General features: G+C 44.2%; 3 protein-coding genes across 7 annotated transcripts in view; 1 reads left to right on the top strand and 2 right to left on the bottom strand.

The window, feature by feature from the left end:
* The window catches only part of LOC106608214 (protein PALS1), a 46,594-nt gene extending 31,024 nt beyond the window's left edge, over positions 1-15,570 (top strand). Inside the window, exons 1-5 of one of the 2 annotated variants that reach the window (XR_006770341.1) lie at positions 6,238-6,305; positions 11,520-11,747; positions 11,865-14,296; positions 14,470-14,613; positions 14,885-15,570. The gene's annotated coding sequence lies outside the window, so the exon portion shown is untranslated. Of the gene's footprint in view, positions 6,306-9,050; positions 9,192-11,519; positions 11,748-11,864; positions 14,297-14,469; positions 14,614-14,884 lie in introns of those variants that run through there. The other variant, XR_001329413.2, reaches the window with a different exon arrangement.
* On the bottom strand, positions 65-9,036 carry LOC106608215 (V-type proton ATPase subunit D). The gene is made up of 9 exons (XM_014206046.2): positions 8,779-9,036; positions 6,115-6,232; positions 5,339-5,418; positions 5,178-5,245; positions 2,341-2,385; positions 1,955-2,058; positions 1,631-1,697; positions 1,434-1,512; positions 65-852 (listed from the first exon to the last, which is right to left on the bottom strand). The coding sequence occupies exons 1-9, from the start codon at positions 8,817-8,819 to the stop codon at positions 708-710; spliced, it is 747 nt and encodes a 248-aa protein (XP_014061521.1). The 5' UTR covers positions 8,820-9,036; the 3' UTR covers positions 65-707.
* Positions 15,571-16,306: 736 nt separating the features above from the next.
* The window catches only part of LOC106608217 (RNA-binding protein 25), a 30,529-nt gene continuing 21,740 nt past the window's right edge, over positions 16,307-25,095 (bottom strand). For all 4 annotated transcript variants that reach the window (XM_014206048.2, XM_045721090.1, XM_045721089.1 and 1 more), the window contains exons 8-17: positions 24,273-24,538; positions 24,086-24,197; positions 22,359-22,448; positions 21,954-22,027; positions 21,556-21,706; positions 20,783-21,353; positions 17,982-18,298; positions 17,519-17,617; positions 17,373-17,420; positions 16,307-17,222 (exon numbers count right to left, since the gene is read on the bottom strand). In XM_014206048.2, coding sequence (XP_014061523.2) covers positions 17,130-17,222; positions 17,373-17,420; positions 17,519-17,617; positions 17,982-18,298; positions 20,783-21,353; positions 21,556-21,706; positions 21,954-22,027; positions 22,359-22,448; positions 24,086-24,197; positions 24,273-24,538 — 1,821 coding nt within the window. In that variant the 3' untranslated portion in view covers positions 16,307-17,129. The remainder of the gene's footprint in view (positions 17,223-17,372; positions 17,421-17,518; positions 17,618-17,981; positions 18,299-20,782; positions 21,354-21,555; positions 21,707-21,953; positions 22,028-22,358; positions 22,449-24,085; positions 24,198-24,272; positions 24,539-25,095) is intronic.

Here is a 25,095-nt window from a genome sequence, read left to right on the forward strand (position 1 = left end):
AAATGCAGCCTGATGCACAAATTGTGGCTAAAACATCAAACTCATTTGAGAAAGTGACACTTGGAAGAATATACAGAATCTTTATTTGGATGAAGTGCTCTGACAGGTGGGGTTGCCGTCAGGGTGCAACAGCAGATGGTTACAGGGGGATCAGGTACCTACATGTGAGCCATCCTCCTGTAAAGGGTCAATGCCATAGAAATAGAATGTAATTCTGCTATGTTCAATATAACCCCACTCATATGGGGCCAACATGGAAGGGACTAGCCTCCACAAAGCACACTCACACTTTGGGGAAAAAGAACGACCACCCTGTTATAACTGTACAGAATGACGGCATGCATTGACTTGAGTGTTCTGGTGAAACCGTGAACTTTACATAGCCATCTATGTCCTCACCCAATCAGATGGAATGTTCAATACAGTTCACATATGTAAACCATGTTACTTTACTTAATCTATATATTATTCGCTGCTTTAAGTATTCAAAAGATAACTAATGTCAGATTTAACATCGTCAGTGAACTGATGTGATTGCTGTCAGCAGCAAAGTTCTGACTTTAAAGTTTAAACCTCATAGTTCAATACAGGGATACATCTCCAATACTGAAAACGACAAAACATCACCGGTGTACACAAAGACGTAACTTTTTTTTTAGAACAATACAACATGAAGAAATAGGATGACTAATGGGAATGACGGCATGTCACTCGAACAGCAGGTCCTCGTCGGTTTCCTCCGTCAGCATGTTGGACGGCTCAGCGATGGGGCCCAGCTTGGCCAGACGGATGGCGATCTCCTTCTCAGTCCTCTCTCTCATCTGCTTCTTCTTCTCCTGGATCTTCTTCAGCCTGAGGAGATGGACACGCCATAGAGATAGTTTGAAGATATAACCCATTTTAGCATGGACATTGAGGGCTTCCACCATTTAAAGTAGTTAACTAGGTGGGGATTCCTATTGGTTGGGAGAAATCAGCCAATAATTAGAGCATTGTCTTTAAATAAATGGGCTATTGTTTGTAAATGGATTTAAGCTACTGTATGTCACCTTCATCTAGCAGCCACAATAAATTACAACATTTGGTTCAGGACTCCAGCACTGCAGGTGGCAGTAAATCACCAATATAGCGTGACACTTTTTTTTTTTTTCAAACAAAAGAAGAAAATTGACCAGTTTAAAATGAAAATAGGCAGCGCCATTGAGGCTATGTGGTCACAGATGCCATAATGGCACAGATACAAAGATGAGACCTCTTTCCATCTCTATGGACACACCATAGAAACTGAATTAGAACCCTTTATATATCTCTAGGAGATACAGACAGTGATACTCCGGTAAGATGGGGGTAGAGACAAGGATATGGAGTTGAGGGACACTTTTTTTTTTTAAAGGGAGATGGACAGAGGGAGTTGGTGTGGAAATATAACTTACCTGTAGAACTCTTCTCGTTCCCTCTCATCCAGCTCTGTGATGATGTAGCTGAGGGTACGCTCAATGCGGGGGATGATTACTGCGGACAGTTCAAATCACATTTTAATAATCTTGCTCTCTTCCTACAATCTCTTCTGACAGCCATTATTGATATGTGGCGCATGTTTTGTCATTGTGCGAAAGCAGGGCGGACTCACCATGCTCGATGGCATTCACACGGCGGTTGGTGATCTTGATGGCTTGATCCAGTGTGACGAAGGAAGTCTGTCGATCAAAGAAGTGAGACCATGAGACTTTGTTGTTTAGTGAGACATACATTGCATGTTTTACCACAGTCTTTACCAACAGACTTACTCCGTGGGATCATGGTCCTTAGTGCACCCACCAGAAAACGTTATCTTTTTGCAATGGGAAAACAAAAATAAGCTGTTCTTATTGGCCAAGGCCTGGAAAATCCCTTCCTGTTTCATTCTATTTTATTCCATCTGGCACCTAATGAACATTGACAGAGTGCCCCCTACCTGTAAGGAGGCCAACTCCACTAGCAGCTCCACTGCTTTAGCATAGTTCCTCTTCAGCCTGGAGAGCTGCTCTCCTCCCCTGGCCAGACCAGTCAGCTCATAACCTAACAAGGAGAGGATGGAAGGAATACCGTGAGTAGTGACACAAACACCACTACTTGTTCAATAGCAGGGCATAGACAAAGCTTCCTTTAAACCTGTAAAAAATAATAATAACATTTTTTTTTTTTTAAAAGAACATTTTCCCATAAATGCAGCCATGCCAATGTTTGAGATTATTTAATATGTTATGATAACAAAATTGCCATTTAGAAGGTTTATTCAAAAAGAGTCATGCGTTCGTACTCTACCAACTGAGCAACACAGGAGCAGATAAGACAACTTACTGTCCCCTCCTTCTTGGTAGAGCTCAAACACAGGTAGAGTGACACCTATGAGGGAGAGGAGAATCACACAGGTCAGACATTTAGGAGAGACATGATGTTGTTCTAAAAAAGGTACAGAGAAGATCATAGGAGCTAACACTGCCAGTTCTCTGACCTCCTCCCTATAGGCTGTACCTTTAAACAAAATTGGGATCCTTAACAAAATTATTATTTTCTGTGTTATAGCCTAACTAGACGATAGGCTATAAAGGCCTGAGGAAAGTCTGATGAGAAACATATACTGCCCTCCCGGGAACAGGCCCAAATCCCCGTCATTTGCGCGAAGAAAAGACGGAGGAAAAGAGGACGCAGATCAGGCTGCCTTTTGAGAATCTGTAGGCGAGAGAGTAAACTCTCACTGCCTTCCGTTCTACTTGCTAACATGCAATCATTGGAAAATAAACTGATGACCTACGATTATCCTAACAACAGGACACTAAGAACTGTAATATCTTATGTTTCACTGAGTCATGGCTGAACAAACGACACAGATAATATAGAGCTGGAGGGATTTTCAATGCACCGGCAGAACAGAGATGCTCCGTCTGGTAAGATGAGGGGTGGGGATGTGTGTCTTTTTGTCAATAACAGCTGGTGCACAATGTCTAATATTAAAGAAGTCTCGAGGTATTGATTGCCTGAGGTAGAGTACCTTATGATAAGCTGTAGACCACACTACCTACCAAGAGAGTTCTCATATTATTCGTAGCCGTCTATTTACCGCCACAGACCGATGCTGGCACTAAGACCGCTCTCAACCAACTCTATAAGGCCATAAGCAAACAAGAAAATGCTCACCCAGAAGCAGTGCTCCTAGTGGCCGGGGACTTTAATGCAGGGAAACTTAAATCAGTTATACAAATTTTTACCAGCATGTCACATGTGCAACCAGTACAGAGATGCATACAAAGCTCTCCCTCGCCCTTCATTTGGCATATCTGACCATAATTCTATCCTCCTGATTCCTGCTTACAAGCAAAAACTAAAGCAGGAAGTACCAGTGATTCTCTCAATACATTAGTGGTCAAATGACATGGATGCTACGCTACAGGACTGTTTTGCTAGCACAGACTGAAATATGTTCCGGGATTCATCCAATGGCATTGAGGAGTATACCACCTCAGTCATCGGCTTCATCAATAAGAGCATCGACGACGTCGTCCCCACAGTGACCGTACGTACATATCCCAACCAGAAGCCATGGATTACAGGCAACATCCACATCGGACGCCTATAAGAAATCCCGCTATGCCCTCAGACGAACTAACAAACAAGCAAAGCGTCAATACAGGATAAAGCTGAATCCTACTACACCGGCTCTGACGCTCGTCGGATGTGGCAGGGCTTAAACTATTAAGGACTACAAAGGGAAACCCAGATGCGAGCTGCCTAGTGATGCGAGCCTACCAGACGAGCGAAATGCCTATTATGCTCGCTTTGAGGCAAGCAACACTGAAGCATGCACGAGAGCATCAGCTGTTCTGTGTGATAATGCTTTCGGTAGCCGATCTGAGCAAGACCTTTAAACAGGTCAACATTCACAAAGCCGCGGGTCCAGATGGATTACCAGGAAGTGTACTCAAAGCATGTGCGGACCAACTCTCCCTGACTGAGTCTGTAATACCCATGTTTCAAGCAGACCACCACAGTCCCTGTGCCCAAGGAAGAGAAGGTAACCTGACTACCACCCCGTAGCACTCACGCCTGTAGCCATGACATGCTTTGAAAGGCTGGTAATGGCTCACATCAACAGCATCCTCCCGGATAACCTAGACCCACTCCAATTCGCATACCGCCCCAACAGATCCACAGATGATGCAATCTCAATTGCACTCCACACTGCCCTTTCCCACCTTGACAAAAGGAACACCTATGTGAGAATGCTGTTCATTGACTACAGCTCAGCATTCAACACCATAGTGCCCTCAAAGCTCATCACTAAGCTAAGGACCCTGGGACTAAACACCTCCTTCTGCAACTGGATCCTGGACTTCCTGACTGTTGGTTAACTCTTCTTGAACTGCACTGTTGGTTAAGCGCTTGTAAGTAAGCATTTCACGGTAAGGTCTACACTTGTTGTATTCGGTGCATGTGACAAATAAAGTTTGATTTGACTGTGTGAGAAGTGTTGCGTCGGACTCATCTCAGTATCCTAGCCTCTTCATTGATGATAGGCTCTGCCTTACTGAAGTTGTGAGATACAGCATTCCATTGCGAGATACAACTTTTGATTGCCGATACATATGCCTAGTGTACGGTTCCGACTGTCTGCCTGGAGGCTGTCCTGCCTAGAATATGCCCCTCCCCTCTCTCTGTCTGTCCCTCGCTAGATCACTATGAAAGATGTGTGTTCTCGGAAGTACGGCAACCAATCAGTCTCCTCCGTTCCAAAAATTCTGAATCTTAGGAGACGATTCCTAGTGGACACTCAGAAATGGTAGTCGACGTGCAAGGAGTCGAGGAAACAATTATTTTGGAGCCGACTCTCCACTACGTCACTGTCGTCAGCAGAGAAAGGCAAGCGACAGCAGCGAGGTTCTGTATGACAATACTTTGAGAAGTTAAATGAGAAAGAAATGCAAACTTTGATGTGGAACTGAGATCCAGTAATGGTAGTACAGGTGCAACGCTGAACCGTCTGACTTTGAAAGGGACGCTCTGTGAGACCCAAACCGTTGCTGGCAGCTCCGCTGAATTCACATGGAATTTTATGAAAGAAAAATCGATTAAAAAAAAGGTATGTTTATAAAAAAAATTGGCCCATTTATAACATCCCTAGTGAGTCCAGAGCTGCTAACCTGCCACGTTGTCCTTCTTCGCCCGAACCTTCACCTTAGCCTTGTTAACATTCTGGATGACAGTGGTGCTGTGGGAACATTAGGAGAATGTTATGAGAGAACATTGACTAAACATTAGACAAACGGCCTAAATAAAAAGCATCAAATGCACATCCTCTCACCTGAAGTCGCCAGCAGCGAATTTCGCCTCAGCTAAAGAGAAGGCCGCCTCCCTCATCACTTCGCCCATCAAGGTCTTTGTCTAGAGATAGCGAGAGGAAACGAGAAGGACTGAAGTCAATGTGTCAGGCCCTGATGACATTAGGATCTGTTATACAAAACAAACTTACAGTATATTACTAAGAAACAGGGAATTAGACAATGTTTTAAACATAGAAATAGAACTACAAGAACAGATATTCCCATTTAAATCAATGGTTGGTGATGGGTAGGCCGGCAGCCATATTGAGTTTACCCTAGCCCTTAATCATGACTCTGAGGTCCATTACACATAAGAGTCATTGGACGAAGGCGTCTTCTCTCGGGAGAGCATTGTTCTGAACATGAATCGCTTGCGGTTAAATTGATACACACCTTTTATAGGGTTAGGGTTCCACATTGCCATATCTCTATGTTACAGCATGTGTTTACAGAAGACAGAGGGACAACCTGTGCTAATTAGCTATATAGCATGCACCGAACACCTGTGTGTAATGGAAGAAGCTCACAGAACGGGACCACATACTTTGAGAACTGATTCACGTTTAGATTGAGTATTGGGCTGTTTTGGCTGCCAGAGCCAGCGTACCTCTGAATAACTTTGGACCTTAAGGAGTAACGGCAGGCTCCTTAAGAGTACATCTTGGGCTAACGTGACTCATTAGTGTACCATCAAATGTCCATGGTTTTCCCCAGTCTAATATTTTTGTTTCTATGGTTTTAACCCCCCTTGAATTACCTCAATGATCTTGCGGAGGATCTGACGGAAGCGCATGGAAAGAGCATCAGCCTTCTTCTTCAGTAGGTTCCTGCCGGTCTGGGCCCCCTTCAGACGGGCCTTCATGATGGTCTGAGCCCTTCACAGACAAGTCATCAGATGTCAGATAGAGGACTTCCATAATAAATATGAACAGTCAGATTTGAATCATAGTAAGTAGGCCTAAGTAGTTTGACATGTCATAATCTGTGGAGAATATTTTTGGGGAAAGTACAGTAGTCCCAGACTACATGTAAGGCACATAAAAAGCTCTGTGGTTTGGAAATTATGGCCAGTCATCACATGACAGGGGGACATGTCCAATTTTAGATGTTCATCATGAAATGGCAAAGGATTAAAATGATTGACAATGCAAAACTCCCCAAAATAACCAATACCCTTGCAAATTGATGCAAAAAAATTCAGCGGTTTAGTTTATCATTAATTAAAGGCCTCACAATTGGCTGCACTCAACTAGCTAGCTAACAACTAGTTAACAACTCCCTTAGCTTACTGATCTGTCATTGCACCCATTTTATTCATTGAAAGCACTTTTACAAAATGGGCTCTGCCTAACAACTAGCTAGAACAGGGATGGGAAACTGATGGGAGTGGGGGCCACAAACAAATCTGAACTCATCATGAGGGGCTGCAGCTGCTCACAGGTCTGCGTACCCACGTGCATGCTCCCTTTATTTCGCCCCTCCTGGAGGACCTGAGGACTAAAACCATTCCTCAGGACTACCTGGTCTGATAACTCCTGGTAGTCCCCAGTCCACCTGGTCGTGCTGCTGATACAGTTTCTGCCGTTTTGCCTGTGGCTATGGAACCCTGACCTGTTCACCGGACATGCTACCTTGCCCAGGGCCTGCGGTATTCAAACCTCTTTTTCCCTCTACCGCACATGCTGTCTCGACTTCTGAATGCTCGGCTATGAAAAGCCAACTGACATTTATTCCTGAGGTGCTGACCTGTTGCACCCTCTACAACCACTGGGATTATTAATATTTGACCATGCTGGTCATCTATGAACATTTGAACATCTTGGCAATGTTCTGTTATAATCTCCACCCGGCACAGCCAGAAGAGGACAGGCCACCCCCCAGAGCCTGATTCCTCTCTAGGCTTCTTCCTAGGATCCTGCCTTTCTGGGGAGTTTTTCCTAACCACCATGCTTCTACATTGGCATTGCTTGCTGTTTGAGGTTTTAGGCTGGGTTTCTGTATAAGCCCTTTGTGACAACTGATGATGTAACAAAATGTTTAGAATTGCACAAAATTAACTCAAATTGCAGATTATCTCCTGCAATTCTACACATTTTGCTATAGGGTGAATAGGAAAATGTGCATTTTTACAGCTAATTAACTACAATTCTACACATTTTTCCAAAGGGTGGAGATAAATGCTTGCCGTTTTTAATGATATCTGAGTGAGACTGACAAACAAAATCAAATGAAGGCCCCGTCGGCCGGTAATTCGACTATGATTACAAAATTATGATAGCTGGCGCTGGACTAATTTACTAATCAGAAAAATGTTAGCTGACATGAGCTAATTGCGTGATTGACATAAGAAAAAAAATGCTGATTCACCACATTTCAAAATTGCACCTTATGTATTCTGCTATTCTAATTTACAACGGAGTTAAAAAATTATACATGACCAAAGGTATGTGGACACCTGCTTGTAGAACATCTCATTCCAAAATCCTGGAGTTGGTCCCCCCTTTGCTGCTATAACATCCTCCACTCTTCTGGGAAGGCTTTCCACTAGATGTTGGAACATTGCTGCGGGACTTGCTACAAAAGCATTAGTGAGTTCAGGCATTGATGGAGGTGAGCTTTACAACACTCCAGCAGACGCTTGGCATTGCACATGGTGATCTTAGGCTTGTGTGTAGCTGCTCAGCCATGGAAACCCATTTCACGAAGCTCTGAGGAACAGTTCTTGTGCTGACTTTGCTTCTTTTTACCTTTATTTAACTAGGCAAGTCAGTTAAGAACAAATTCTATTTTCAATCACGGCCTAGGAACAGTGAGTTAACAACAGATTTTTACCTTTGTCAACTCGGGCATTTGAACTTGCAACCTTTCAGTTACTAGTCCAACGCTCTAACCACTAGGCTACCTGCCGGAATTCGGTAGTGAGTGTTGGAACCGAGTTCAGACGACTTCGCGGCTGAGCCGTTGTTGCTTCTATAAGTTTCCACTTCACAATAACAGCACTTACAGCTGACCAGGGCAGAAATTTGACTTGTTGGAAAGGGCATCGTATGACAGTGCCAAGTTGTAAGTGTGAGCTCTTCAGTAAGGCCATTCTCCTGTCAACGTTTGTCTATGGAGATTGCATGGCTGTGTGCTCGATTGTATACACCTGTCAACAACGTGTGTGGCTGAAATAGCAGAATCCACTCATTTGAAGGGGTGTCGACATACGTATGTATGATATATATATATAGTATTTTTTTTTTTAATTGTTATTATTGATCCGAGAGTCTTCAAAAGGGGTTTGGTAATCTGAGCTAGAAGGCGATGTAGATTCATATAAAATTGGGGAGCATAAAATCGCAAACCTAGCTAGATTGCTTGGATTACTTAAAAATGTCAAACATGCTAACTAGCTACTTAGCTAGCTAACGTTACTTACATTCTAGAGGGGAATACGTCGATCCTCTCTTTTCCTGACATCTTGTTCTTTGTACTTCAATTCTTTGTACTTCAATTCCGTCTGGATGACTAGACGGCTAACAGATATCTCTAATAATAAAGAAAAGCTATTGCACAATTTTTATTACACCTTGAGTATGACAGGTTTGTAACCGATGTCGTGATCATGATTTTCTAGTGCGAAAATACATCAGCTGGTTAGAAGTCATGTGACTGTGTTGTTAACAGCTATTGCGCTTGCGCCTGTCTGCCCAGGCGCTTTCTCTTCCGGGTCTATAAACGAGCACACATGAATTTGAAGTTGTAGCAATTGGGCCCAATTCGCTAGCTAAGTATTTGAGAAAAACAAAATCAGGACATTACACCATATTGTTCCGTAACTATACGATACAGGTGAGACGTCTACTCCAGTCACCGCGAACAAACAGCTGTTTGCCGGGGTTGTGAAGAGTTCATTGGCTAGTTAGGTGCATGTGCCAATGTGTGCGCTAATGTAATCACGTTAAGCTGGGTTACTTTATGGCAATACAGTAAGAGGATATTTATCTGTCAACTCATTCTTGTCGGTGTAAAAATATGTGCTATGGCAATTGAGTGCAGTTAGAGATATCTGCTGTGAGAACATACAGGTGTGACCAATGTGGATTCGAGTTTTTTTGCACATGGAGGTATGATTAGTTAACGCTAGACTGAAATATCACAACAAAATGTAATCTCTGTCATGGAACTGTCCTTGTTGCGTACTAAACCACACGGGAAGGAAGTGTGGGAGGCATGTTGGGAGGCATGTTGAGACCAAGGTCTATTTTACAGATGACCTCTGAATTACAGAAAATATAAATATATTTAACAAAAATATAAACATGTAAAGTGTTTCATGAGAGGAAATAAAATATCCCAGAAATGTTCCATGTGCATGAAAAGCTTATTTCAAATGTTGTGGACAAATTTGTTTCCATCCCTGTTAGTGAGCGTTTCTCCTTTGCTAATACAATCCATCCACCTGACAGGTGTGGCATATCAAGAAGCTGATTAAACAGCATTATCATTACACAGGTGCACCTTGTGCTGGGGACAATAAAAGACCACACTAAAATGTGCAGTTTTGTCACACAACCCAATGCCACAGATGTCAAGTTTTGAGGGAGTGTGTAATTGGACTGCAGGAATGTCCACCAGAGCTGTTGAATGTTAATTTCTCTACCATAAGCCACCTCCAATGTCGTTTTAGAGAATTTGGCGGTACGTCCAACCGGCCTCACAACCGCAGACCATGTGTAACCACTCCAGCCCTGGACTTCAACATCCGGCTTCTTCACCTGCAGGATCGTCTGAGACCAGCAACCCAGACAGCTGATGAAACTGGGTTTCGCACAACCAAAGAATTTCTGCACAAACTGTCAGAAACGTCTCATGGAAGCTCATTTGCGTGCTTGTCGTCCTCACCAGGGTCTCGACCTGACTGCAGTTTGGCGTCGTAACCGACATCATTGGGCAAATGCTCACATTCGATGGCCACTGGCACGCTGGAGAAGTATGCCCTTTACGGATGAATCCCAGTTTCAGCATGTATGGCATCGTTTGGGCGAGCGGTTTGCTGACATCAACGTTGTGAACATGCCCCATGGTGATGGTATGGGCAGATAAAATCTCCAGACAACAAACACAATTGCATTTTATCAATGGTAATTTGAATGCACAGAGATACTGTGAGGAGATCCTAGGGTCCCATTGTCATGTCATTCATCCGCCGCCATCACCATGTTTTAGCGTGATGCATGGCCCAATGTCTGTACACAATTCCTGGAAGCTGAAAATGTCCCAGTTCTTCCAGGCCTGCATACTCAGACATGTCACCCATTGAGCATGTTTGGGATGTTCTGGATCAACGTGTAAGACAGTGTGTTCCACTTCCCGCCATTATCCAGCAACTTCATACAGCCATTGAATTTTTTTATTTAACTAGGCAAGTCAGTCAACAACAAATTCTTATTTAAAATGACAGCCTACCGGGGAACAGTGGGCTAACTGCCTTTTTTAGGGACAGAACAACAGATCTTTTTACCTTGTCAACTCGGGGATTCGATCCAGCAACCTTTCAGTTACTGGCCCAACGCTCTAACCACTAGGCTACCTGTGTGGGACTACATTCCCACAGGGCACAATCAACAGCCTGATCAACTCTATGCGAAGGAGATGTCACACTGCATGAGTCAAATGGTGGTCACACCAGATACTGACTGGTTTTCTGATCCACACCCCTACTTTTTTTGTTATCTGTGACCAACAGAAGCATATCTGTATTCCCAGTCATGTGAAATCCGTAGATTAAGGCCTAATTTATTTATTTCAATTGACTGATTTCCTCATATGAACTGTAACTCAGTAAAATCTTTAATTGTTGCATGTTGCGTTTTATAGTGTACTTCCAAGACTAAAGATCAGACTGAAGACATTTTTACACTTTTACTGTAACCAAGAATTATTGACAAAAGATCAATTATAATTAGTAAATAATAAGAATGTAGCTATTCCATGTATTGTGCTATCTGATGTGACGGTCCAACCAAATGTACGTCCCATTGATCTTTTATTCAGTTGCTAGAGTTTCATCAAAGCCTGTTTAAAAACCCATTGTAAGTAAATGGAATAGCATATCTCAACATTTAAAATGTCTCTGGTTTCATTATATTTACCTCAATGCTACTGTTTCCCTCCCAGCGATGCTGAACGTTAGCTGTAGGTTCTACCAGCACCGGTTCCCTGAGGTGGAGGATGTGCTGATGGGGAACGTGCGCTCCATCTCCGTCAGTCTGCTGGAGTACAACAACATTGAGGGCATGATCCTGCTGAGCGAGTTGCCACGTCAACGTATCCGCTCCATCAACAAGCTCATTAGGATCAGTCGCAATGAGTGTGTGGTGGTCATCCGAGTGGACAAAGAGAAGGGTGAGGTGGGGTTTGAGTGGGTCTGGTCGGTGAAATAAAGATTGTGTGTGTACACATCTTGTTAATTTTGGTAAGTCAAAAACATCTCTGATATTTGTCAATGTCAACTCTCCGCAGGGTAGAGTCATCAAAGAGAAGAGTTTCGCCAGAGGAGGCTATCAAATGTGGAGACAAATTCACCAAATGTAAAACCGTAAGTCAGGTTGACCGTCGGCACTCAGCCACATGCCGGAGGATGCTGTAATGTACAAACTCTATCATTCTGTTCCAACAATGTCATAAACTCTCAGACGATTGTGTAGCCTGGTCCCAGATATATTTGTGCAGTGTAGCCTACTGCTATGGTGGTTAGGATGTGTTGTGGAAATTCTAACCAGAAAGGAAGAGACTGTAGATTCTTCAAACAACAACTTTTTAATTATAAGATTTGCAAATCTGGAGCTGGTTAACAATCCACTCAACAACAGTGCAGAGTTAAGAGCCCTTCAAACAAGAGTTGGGTCTCAGCCTTTATAGGGAAATACAACCTCTGTCTACGTGTCAGTTTAGCAGGTGTGTGAGATCATGGTGGGATCATAGCGTGCAAACAAGTGATAATGCCAGTGTTGTTACTCCTTTCTGCTGATAAAATTGTTGTTGCTGCTCAAGCTAGCTGTTGTCTTCATATCTCCACACAGATGTGCCCTTGGAAAGATACGGAAAAACAGGATGGACCAAAAACTGGTCACTCAGAGGCTCTTTGTCTTTGGCCGTGTGACCAAGTTACTCAGAAACAGAGGAAAAACACTGGCTTCTTCTAACATGAAAGAAACAGACAGTGGAAATGTACAGCTTTAAGGTTTATACAGCACAGGTGTATAACAGAGTTTGTAATTTTTCCACGATAGATGACAATGACCAAAGGAGTCAGCAAGAACAGGGGCCCTATTCATAAAGTGTCTCAGAGTAGGAATGCTGAAATAGGATCAGTTTTGCCTTTTAAATCATAATGAATGGACAGGGGGGCACCTGTTCCTAAATCGGCACTCCTACTCTGAGTCGCTTTATGAAATCGGGCCTAGATCTGGGACCAGGCTAACATGAGTATTCCCCTCTTGACCAGAAGGGACATGGAGTGTAAATATCTTATGGCGTGGCAGGTGTACAGTATTCTTCGTCACGTGGCTGAGGTGCTGGAGTACACTAAAGACCTGCAGCTGGAGAGTCTGTTCACATGCACGGCCTGGGTGTTTGATGAGAAGGACAAGCGTCCGGGATTCGGTGCTTACGACGTCTTCAAACAGGCTGTATTGTATCGTGACTCTTCCTATAACCTTTTCACATGACTGAGCCAAACTGTACTAGGCTGGCCTGGTTGCACATCCACCATAGTAACTGGAACCAGGCTGGAAAGGACAATGTGAAAAGAGAATATGGGAGCCAGCAGAATATGTTTTTGGATCTGCCCTAGAGTGGGAAATCAGACAATGAGGTTTACAATGAGACTAAGATCTGTCATTCTTAGGGTGCGTTCATAAATTCCCAGAGACCCTGCCATTCTGGATGGGCTGGACCTGACAGACGAGGAGAGGGCCGTGGTCATCGACAACATTAACAGGCGACCACACAATCAACATTAAGATACACTACACACACGTTAGAGGATCAGAGGGGGAAGGAGGCCTGTACATGGCATGGATACTGTTTTTAAGTAAAGAAGGAAGCCTGTACGTGGCATGGATACTGTTTTTAAGTAAAGAAGGAAGCCTGTACATGGCATGGATACTGTTTTTAAGTAAAGAAGGAAGCCTGTACATGGCATGGATCCTGTTTTTAAGTAAAGAAGGAAGCCTGTACATGGCATGGATACTGTTTTTAAGTAAAGAAGGAAGCCTGTACGTGGCATGGATACTGTTTTTAAGTAAAGAAGGAAGCCTGTACGTGGCATGGATACTGTTTTTAAGTAAAGAAGGAAGCCTGTACGTGGCATGGATACTGTTTTTAAGTAAAGAAGGAAGCCTGTACATGGCATGGATACCGTTTTTAAGTAAAGAAGGAGGCCTGTACATGGCATGGATACTGTTTTTAAGTAAAGAAGGAGGCCTGTACATGGCATGGATCCTGTTTTTAAGTAAAGAAGGCCTGTACATTGCAGAGATAATAAAGTGAACTATATAAAATGATTCCAAGGTAAAAGCAGATAAGCATATTAAGGTTGCAGCAGGACTCATACTACAACGTGTTTCAACCCAACAGGTCTGCCTCAGGTAGTGCTCATTCCCTACCTTAGGAAGCCCTGTTGGGTTGGTATTTCCACATTTGATGTTTAAAATAACATTTTACTACACCAATATGGAAATTGATTTTAACTCCAGAGTGGCATGTTGAACTCGTCTGAAGTGTTGAACTGTAAACATGGTGGCATGGCACCATATTTATTTGAACAATACATTTGTACCATCTTCCTAGCAGACATTGAGGTGGCATGCTACGGGTATGAGGGCATCAACGCCGTAAAAGACGCCCTGAGGGTGGGGCTTAGCTGCTCGACAGAAACCATGCCAATCAAGGTAGATTGCATCAAGGAGCTCTCGTACCCTATCAAGCATGTGGCTGTGCCCGTGTCAACCCCATAGAAGTATCATCTATTTAATGATATATCTATTTTATGTCATTCTTTCTGTGGTCGACCCCAACTTTCTTGACGGTGTTCAATGACCGCTCGAGTGCTTTCTCCTCCTAGATGAATGTGATGGCGCCGCCACGCTACGTGATGACCACGACCACTCTGGAGCGCACTGAGGGCCTGTCGGTTCTCAACCAGGCCATGGCGGCCATCAAAGAAAGGATCGAGGAGAAGAGGTGCGTCTTTAACATCCAGATAGAGGTGAGACTGAGGATACCGTTACAGTAGATAGTTGGCTGGGAAAACGATGGAGACACGGGTGATCAGTTTGCCAGTAGTGTAGAATGCCAAAGTACTATGTGGAAGGTGGTTTCTCTCTCTGAGGCCACTTCTCATGAAGCAAATGTGTCATGTCCAACTATGTAAATAAAATACACTTGACTTTTGTACCGTCTTTTCTTACTAGCACTGATTTTACAGTTAGCGGCTTAAGGTTTTACTTACAATTATATGTTTGTTTTACCCACCTTAGTTGAATGCACTGATTATAAGTGGCTCTGGACAAGAGCATCTGCTAAATGTGGTGACGGACATGGACGAGATAGCTGGCCCGTCAGCTGGAAAGGCTAAAGCGGGAGAACGCAGAGGTGGATGGAGACGATGAGGATGGAGAGATGGAGGCTAAAGCAGAGGACTAGTCCGTCAGCCCTGAGAGAAGGGATGATGGGAAGACAATAGAGAGAAGGATGGGCAGACCTGGCCATAGTCACATTGTCCAACAGATGTGTAACTCTCATATTCCAAAAACAGGGGTATTCAATTGCAAATGTCCCTGTCAATTAAGAGGGGTTTCTCAGAAGATGGAAACGTGTATCACTATCCACTCAGGTCTAGAAATAGACAGAATGAAATGTTAAGACAAACTATACCAGTAAGTAACCATTTTACAGTACCAACACCTATTTGGATCAATTATACCCATATATGCAGAAAACTGTATACAAGCATTGGCCTTTTACTTTCTTCTTGCCCCAGTGTCTTCAGTATCCATGGTGATTGGTCTCTTGCTGGTCACAGGAAGTGATGCGTGTAGAGGGAAAAGGTATAATAGGTGTGTGTCTGGTTTGGGGGACTTGTGCTCTTCCAGTAATATGTATTTTGACTGGTAGGATTTTTCTTGTGTAGCTCACATGACATCAATAAAGTTCTGATCAATGACTTTGTTGGCAACTATGTGGAGTTTGGTATCGATTGCTAGCCTGGGTACCAGTCTGTTTAGCTAACATTCCAGTCTTTGTATTCCCTGTCATATACCAAATGTTTAGTTTGGCAAGGAGCGGAATGATAACCAGACTAATGAATTGCAGCCGTGGTCAGATTGTGTAGAATAGGGAATCATATTCACATTATACTGCATCAAATTGAACAAGCCCCCTAGTTTACTTTGATGTCAAACAAGTGTGTATATATATATATATATATATATATATATATATATATATATCATACACACACACTCCAATCCTTACATATTTTATGGTTTGACAGGAAGATGAAGTAATAAACCATTCCTTCTCCCTTAATGTGATCTGACCTCGAGCCCCTTGATGTCTAATTCAAAGCTCTCCACCCGTATCACCTATAGCAATCCTGTCACTACCTTCTGTCCACCCAGCACATTCCAAAGCCATCTGTCTCCTACAGATAACCATTAACTTCTGATGTAACAACCATTCTCTATCACCCCTCAGATACTATAGTATTACTTCTGATGTAACAACCATTCTCTATCACCCCTCAGATACTATAGTATTACTTCTGATGTTTCATGTCTCTAGGATAGCAATGTTCCAAGTTTAACCCAGAATCCAACATTAACAATTACTTTCTATTCTATTGATTTCTGCACTTGGCCAGATCAAGACCTTTATTGACAAAACCAAGTACACAGAACTATAGAAAATCATCTTTATTCAAAACAAATTTCCACTGGTACAAAAAAAAAAAAAATGGAGACAATGTTTTCACAAATCACAATCATTTCAGCTTGTCTTCCAAATTAACCTTTCCTATACAGTGTTCTGTCAGGTGTTACAGTATGAGACCAACCAATCAATCACAAGTCAGGAAGTAAGACCTAACGTTCAGTATCTGGCCCATCATCCTCAAATAGCATTTTTAGAAAGTATTGTTTGTAATACAAAAACAAACCGACTCCACTTAAACAGAAGTTTCAGCAGATGCCAATGACTAAGCATCTGAGATGTTATAGAAGTTGTGGATGTTTCTACGTACTAATATCACAAAACTATAGACAAACTGAGACCAGTGAGATACCTTTCAGTGAACCTCCTTCCCACAGCTTGGTAGCCATGTTGTCTTCTTCAAACGTTAGCTGCTTATCTGCCAGCTCCATCCCAACCCTTGGGACAGCCAACTCAAGCCAAGAGACTGTAGTCAGGCCATTGTCCAAGTGGTTGCTTGCATGCATCTTCAATAAGCACTTAGTCAAAGTCATTCAAGCACATACACATGTAGGCTGTACAGTCAGCAGCTGCAGTAGAGGGACATGTACCAGAGTCTATTGGAATAATGAGAAACCGGGAGCTCAATATTGTCCGTAGGAGAAAGCCATTGTTGGGGTATTAGGATGAGCCCATTCTTTGATTTTAGGCTGCTTGAATGGAGAAGCAGTCTTTTTTGGTGACTAACAACACTAAAGTCGGATTACTCTATTAGAAAAAGTTGGATGTTCGTTCTGTGCTTTCTTGGGTTTCTTATTTCACCAGCCCAATCTTCTTGGCCTCTGTTTCATAGATCAGCAACCTCCACATCTTGACTATGAAGACTTCTGCTTCTTCATCCAGAACCTTGGTGTAAAGAAACAGCATTTCAGTTGAATCAATGAATTAGTACGTTTTAGGGCATCAAAAATGATCAAATGTAGTTTTAACAATAAGCTTAAACTGAACCGAGACCATTTTGAGAACGTTTGCAGTATCTTTGTTTGGGATACTCACCATGGCAACATCATCCAAGATACCCTGTGGTGTGCCATGAGCCATCACCTGGGGATAAGAGGTCAAAATGAATGAATCAGAATTAACTCCTATACCAAGAACACCCACTTCCCTCAGTAGATTGCATCACAATCAAGCTTACACACCTTTGAGCAGACAAAATCCACTAGCGTAGCCTCCTCTTCTCCAATGTACTCAATTATCTTTTTATTGATCCAGGGGCGTATGCGTCGATCCATCAGAGTCTGGGAAGGATAGACAGTCAGACATACAGTTCTTTAGTCACTGCACCAGAGACGTCTATCAGTATTGTAGGGAAACATTATCAAAATGTTTATGGTTTGTCAAAGTAGAAAAAAAGGCTATATCACCAATTCCCTTGGACTTATCAAACCCGCCAGTGTCATTTCTACTCTCTGGTCTCTCCACCACATCTCCTCTGGTTGCCCCACCACTCTAGCCTGGTCGCCCCACCACTCTAGCCTGGTTTCCTGTCCATTTCGGCCCTCTTGCCAACACCTTATGGAATCAGTTGGCAAGAGAGCAGCAAGCCTAGAAACCAGGGTACCGCCACATTCTATCCCTCATCCCAATCCCTTTGATCTTTACCGAGTCCACGGCGGACCAGTCCAGCGGGTAAGAGAACAACTCCGTCTTGCCCGTGGGGATCTTCTCGATCAGGCTCTTGATGTGCTTGCGCTTCTCCTCAGTGTTGGCGCCCTTGATGGCCGCCAGTCCTGAGGCACCGTCCACCACGCTCTGGAGGTTTTTGTCATCGTCACCGTAGTCCAGCGGCACCAGCTTGCGCTTGCGGGGAGCCTCGTCCGCCTCCTCGTCGTCGAATTTGTTGAAGACACTGTCGACAGTGAGCTTCTTGCGTTTGATGGCCACATTGGGCTGGCTGGGGCTGGTAACGTTAGGGGCTCCTGTAGAGAGAAAGATATTTTGCTCCATGAAGAAAGTCTTAAAAAAGGTCAAATGCAGCCATGTTTATCTCAATATCATTTCTGGGTAACAATTAAGTACCTTACTGCGATTTAATTAAAATGCTAAAACTGCTCTTTGCAAAGAGCAATTTCTCAAGCAAGAATTTAGCTAGGACTGTCTGAGTGGGGAGGAAAAAGTTAAACTAGCCATTATTGGCAGAGGTTTGGAACTCTTTCCTATTGGTCTATTAACTAATTTACCACCTGGTGACGTCACCAGACAGGCCAAAACTCCATCTCACCAAAACAGGCTGAAATTTCAGGCAGTCTTTTCTCACAGCTCTTACACTAAAATGGCATTATCATTTTCACAATTTCACTGTATTATTCTAATCTCAGTGTGGAAATGTAAAACACATTTTTGACTGCAACGGACCTTTAAAGTTTGACTGAAATAGGACGGTTACATTTAGTTGATATAGACAGCAACAGTAAGTGTCTTTTTGTAGGCACTAAATTCTGCCATGGTTCATTGGGGGAAATAATGTTTTTGTAGTTTTTGGTATTGTTGATAAAAGCCAAAAATAAGGTCAGAGGTTAACACAGGCTGAGGATATCTGATACGTTTTGTTCTATGACATAATTTTCCTTAGCTAACACCACTTTTTGTGAATTTTGAAGCGTTTATGTAATAATAATAAAAAGCACAGGGTTTATAATTCATGTTCACAAACTCACAGAACAGGACCGATGAAGCGCACAGCGTGTACAAATCATCTGTCCTTGGTTGCAACACTCACTACCGAGCTCCAAACTACCTCTGGAAGCAACGTCAGCACAAGACCTGTTCGTCGAGAGCTTCATGAAATGGGTTTCCATGGCGGAGCAGCCGCACACAAGCCATAAATGTGCAATACCAAGCGTCTGCTGGAGTGGTGTAAAGCTCGCCACCATTGGACTCTGGAGCAGTGGAAACGCGTTGTCTGGAGTGGTGTAAAGCTCGCCACCATTGGACTCTGGAGCAGTGGAAACGCGTTCTCTGGAGTGGTGTAAAGCTCGCCACCATTGGACTCTGGAGCAGTGGAAACGCGTTCTCTGGAGTGATGTAAAGCTCGCCACCATTGGACTCTGGAGCAGTGGAAACGCGTTCTCTGGAGTGGTGTAAAGCTCGCCACCATTGGACTCTGGAGCAGTGGAAACGCGTTCTCTGGAGTGGTGTAAAGCTCGCCACCATTGGACTCTGGAGCAGTGGAAACGCGTTCTCTGGAGTGGTGTAAAGCTCGCCACCATTGGACTCTGGAGCAGTGGAAACGCGTTGTCTGGAGTGATGAATCACGCTTCAGCATCTGGCAGTCTGCCGGACGAATCTGGGCTTGGTGGATGCCAGGAGAACGCTACCTGCCTCAATGCATAGTGCCAATTGTAAAGTTTAGTAGAGCAGAAATAATGGTCTGGGGCTGTTTTTCATGGTTCAGGCCCCTTAGTTCCAGGGAAGGGAAATCTTAACGCTACAGCATACAATGACATTCTATACCAGGTGTACTCAACTCTTACCCTATGAGGTCCAGAGCCTGCTGGTTTTCTGTTCTACCTGATAATTGTGTCCCAGGTCTAAATCAGTCCCTGATTAGAGGGGAACAATGAAAAAAATGCAGTGAAACTGACTTCAAGGTCCAGAGTTGAATTTGAGGGTTCTAGACGATTCTGTGCTTCAAACTTAGTGGTAACAGTTTGCGGAAGGCCCTTTCCTGTTTCAGCATGCCAATGCCCCCGTTCACAAAGTGAAATGGTTTGTGGAGATTGTTGTGGGTGAACTTGACTGCCCTGCACAGAGCCCTGACCTCAACCCCATCTAACACCTTTGGGATGATTTGAAACGCCGACTGCGAGCCAGGCATAATTCGCACAACATCAGTGCCCGACTTCACTAATACCATCGTGGCTGAAAGGAAGCAAGTCCCCGCAGCAATGTTCCAACTGCTAGTGGAAAGCCTTCCCAGAAGAGTGGAGGCTGTTACAGGAGCAAATGGGGGACCAACTCCATATTAATGCACATGATTTTGGAATGAGATGTTCGATGAGCAGATGCCCACGTACTTTTGGCCATGTCGTGTATCTGTCATCATTTCACGACAACGAGGCGTGGTCTGTGCTTGTGACGTGCTTGCATTCGAGGTAGGGTTAGGGAGATGATAGGTTGGTAGATTAGTTAAATTAAGCTAATGCATCGGGAGATTCTCTGAATGAGAAAAGGTTGTCAGGCAAACTAGCTATATGGCTCAATCTAAAATGAATGGTAAAGAGTCTTATTCCTGATTTGTTCCCATCTTTCCTATTCATTAGGGATTGAGACACTTCAGTGGACCTACACAACAGATATCATACATATCCTGGTAGTTAGTTAGCAATATAGTAGGTGTATAGTTATATCTCCAGATGATTCTGGACCGAGCTTCTCCCTCCAGTCTCACAGACAAAACTCACCCAGTTTGAGACTGAGGCCGATCTTGGGGCGGAACTCTTCCTGGGGCAGGGCCTCGTGAGGGGGCGGGGCCTCGTGAGGGGGAGAGTTCTCGTGAGGGATGATGATACCGCATGGTGACTCGTCCCCGGGCGTGTTGGGGGTGGCGCCGCCGCTGGCCGACGACACAGAGGGGGCCGCCGTGATTGGCCGCAGTGTGGGCTTCAGGCAGGGCTTGGACCCCGATTGGTCGTCGTCGTCAAACTCCTCCCCCTCTTCCACGTCGTCATCTGAGTGGAGGTGGGGATGGTGGTCCCCTCTGTCCCTCTCCCCTCGCTCCCTCTCCCTTTCCCTTTCTCTGTCCCGGTCTCCTCGCTCTCTCTCCCGGTCTCCTCGCTCTCTCTCCCGGTCTCCTCGCTCTCTGTCCCGGTCTCCTCGCTCTCTCTCCCTTTCTCTCTCCCGGTCTCCTCGCTCTCTCTCCCGGTCTCCTCGGCGGTCCCGGTCCTCCCGTGGGGCCTTGTGTACCCGCTCCTCCTCAGGATCCGGCTCCAGCTTCACCGGGGGCTGGCGCAGACGCTCTGCCTCCTCCTCCATCTGGACCAATCCGAGAAGAGAAGCAGTGATACAAGGGGCATACACGGTCAGGAATGTGGATACACACAGACACACACCTAATGTTTATGACCGCCAGATGAATAGAGGCCCGTTTACAACACAGACATATAGACAATGAGATCTTAGAAGTAAATGACCTTGAGGCATACACACAGTCAGACACACACTCTCTCTCCCTCACCCTGCGTATCTCGGCCTCGGGGTCGGGGTGTCCCTCGGCCAAAAGCCTCTGTCTGATCTCCTCCAGCTCCTCCTTCTCTCTCTTCCTGTCGCGCTCGTCCATCTCAGTCTCCTTCTCCCGGTCTCGCAGACGCTTCTGCAGCGCGCTGCCCCTAGGGGCGGCACACAGAACAACACCTTATATAACAGTGGCCCTGGCACATGTCTTCCAAATGTTGGAAGTAGGGCTGTTTATTTCTCTTCCTAAATGTCCTATAGAAAAACGTGTAATAATGTCGACGTTTCAGGCCTTTAACCACTATCAACTACATTAGATCTCCTTTTCAGATTTGTTTTCTATAGTATGTAAACCTAGGGGACCAGCATCCACTGTGTCACGTTCAACTTCATTATGGTCACCTGTAGAACTTAGGGTCATCCCTGTCGTCATCATAGTCCTCCAGGAACTCCTTCAGACGTTTGCCTTCTTTAGTCTGTAGAAGAAGACACCCGATGACGCCATTAGCCGATTCACTTTGGTCTATTTGATTTAACGTCGTAGCCCAAACATTAAAGGCTTTAACTTTCAAACCCACACGTGCATATGAATATGTCAATGGTAGGACCCATCAGGCCAGGCTCAGTGGTAAACCTGGGTGCTGTTCAGTAGGGCGCAGCGTAACAAAACGTTTTGCTACGGACAATGAACACTGGCGTTCCTATTAGACAAGTTCAGGTTGTACCCCCCTCCACCCGTTTAAAAAATGTTTTCTCCCAACAGAACACAACCCAGGAGAGCTGTGTGAGAACAGGGTTTGTTCTTACCATCTCTCTCCTACGCTCCTCCTCCCGCTCAGACTCCTTGGAGTAGTCTCGAGCCTTCTTCCTCTCGCGGATCTCCCAGTTCTTCAAGCGCTTCAAGACAGACACGAGACATTTAGCAACATTTCACAGCCAACACACACTATCATGCTCACACTCAACTGTAAGCACCAGGGATGCAAACTGCTGAGGGCCCAAACAGGTGACACTTTTTTAGTTGCACTGAAACATGCAATAAATCCCTGCTAGGTGGAAATGCAGGTTAACTAATTAAACAACAAAGAATATGATCTACATGATCAGTCTCTGTGTGTAAATTAAAAAGTGGTTAATGTGAACCTAACTCACAGCTAAAAAATGTCAAGAAAGCAATCCAATGTTATTTGTTGTCTAGACTTTCCTGCTAGACTTTTCTTAAGTCTTGAGAAAAAACAATACACTACAGTTAACTATGACACTTTATAATAAAACGCTTGTTACCAGACAGCCTTTATAATAGAAAGCTTGTTACCATGACAGTCTTTATAATAGAACACTTGTTACCATGACAGCCTTTATAATAGACCGCTTGTTACCATGACAGTCTTTAAAATAAAACGCTTGTTACCATGACAGCCTTTTGTTACCACACACATCTAAATATTGCACTTGGGGGAAAAAACATCTTAAAGTAGAAATAGAATGAAACAAACAGGCATATTTTTGCTCTATTATAGTGGCCACTATAGTAGACATCGATCAAGTGCACAAGGCTACATTGGAGCAAAAATAACGTTGAGTAAAAAATGAAATAACTCCCCCTCACTCACACGCACCACTGTCAAGTTCAACACAACAAAAGCAATATCTTTGGGCTACACATTATTACATTGTACACTTTCTGCCTGTGGACATCTGTTCTACAACGTGCCAGCAGAGAAAGATACCCTTTGTTGGCATAATTGATCTCTTTCAGGCAGAGAGTACACCTGGCATACCCCTTTTATCCACTGACTGAAAAAGTGAGAAAGAGGGAGTGTGTGGTGTTCCTTTCACCTCTATAGTGGCATCAAGCTTAAGCCAGGCCCAGCTCCACTTCATCCCTAAATCCACTTGTTTAACAAGCAATGCTTCATTTTCACCTAATTCTCTCATTCTGAAAATTAACCACATACTGTAGAGGGAAAACATTATTAACAGACAGTAGTTAGTTCGTTAGCTAGTTAACATTTCACACAGATTGCCAGGATCCAGTAAGCAACTAACGCGTTATAACGGCAATGAGTTGTATAACAGTTAATACTATAGCGAGTTGGTTAGGTTACTAATGTTAGCTCATCTGATGTTGTAACGTTAGCTAGCTAACGTTAGCTGTCTGACTTTATTAGCAAGCTACTGTAATTTTCACACCATAAAATCAATTATTTGATCAGTTAAGTTGGCTAATGTTGCTCAACATTTACCTGGCTAGCTAACGGAGAATTCAATCCATCTAGCAAGATACTTCCTCCCTCACCTAACTTTCCAAATGCCAGTTGTTTTTCGGTTACGGCTCATGAAGTACGCTTCATCACCTTCTCACCCCGTGGTCAGGCTTCTCACCTACCTCTTCGTTATCATTCAGGGGACGTGCAAACTGCCTTTCCACTCTCCCACTGTCCATCCCCCGCCCCAAATTCTCATCGGATCTACACAAATCACGTAGGTCACTAGTTTACAACCCTGAAGCACTACTAGGTGTGTGTACCTACTTCTTGGTAGGCTGCCTCCTTGTCTCTGAGCTTTCTCTCCAGCCTTCTCCTCTCATAGACCTCCTCCTCATCCTCCTGGTCACGCTTCTTGTCCTTGTCGCGACTCACCTCTCTGCAACATCACCAACCTAGTTACATACCAATCATTCCTTTACAAGGTGATTTACGACTTTATTAAAACACCCACCTGGAGTGGCTGCGGTCTTTGCTCCTGTCGCGGCTCCTCTCCCTCTCCCGTTCTCTCTCTTTCGTCCGGTTGCGGTCACGATCTCTGTCTCTTTCACTTCTTTCCCGTTCTCTCTCGCGCTCCCTCTCCCTCTCCTTCTCACGCTCCTTCTCCCGCTCGCGGTCCCGTCGCTCCCTCTCACGCTCCCTCTCCTTGTCCCGCTCCCGTCGCTCACGCTCAAACTCTGCACGCTCCTTCTCCTTCTTGTCCTTCTCCTCCTCCAGTTTCTGCAAAAAGAACAGAGGAGGTTGATAAGTTGGAGGCTCCGGGAGTACAGCCATGCCAACAGATCAGGAGCACAGTGAGGCTGGCTCACACGTCTCTATAAATGCACAGAAGTGGATCTAAAAGTGGCTTCCAGGCTCGGGGACAGAGGGGATTACTGTAACAATGTGGATTCCTATTATCTAAGGATGAAGTAGTTGATAGATAGTGTGACGGGAAAACAGGCGCTCTATGGAGGGCAAAGCATTTCTATGGGAAAACAACAACAAGCTGTCCCTTGTCGCAAGACCCAGCACTTCTTTGTCCTTGTCTAATTATTTTAGTTCTTTCCCCCAGACTACCTTGTGGGCCAAATCAAAAATCTGTCTTGGGGCCAGATGCAGACCTCTGATAGTATCAATATAGTAGAATAATATAGTAGAATAATATAGTAGAATAATTGTTAAGCAGGGTGACTTACAAGCTAACCAGAGACACTGGAAACCACTGAGGTGAAAGAAGACATCTTGTTGGCCATGTGTAACATCACAGGCATTCACAACTACAAAAAGGCCCTGCT

Source organism: Salmo salar, chromosome ssa06 (assembly GCF_905237065.1).
Source record: "Salmo salar chromosome ssa06, Ssal_v3.1, whole genome shotgun sequence".
NCBI lineage: Eukaryota > Metazoa > Chordata > Actinopteri > Salmoniformes > Salmonidae > Salmo > Salmo salar.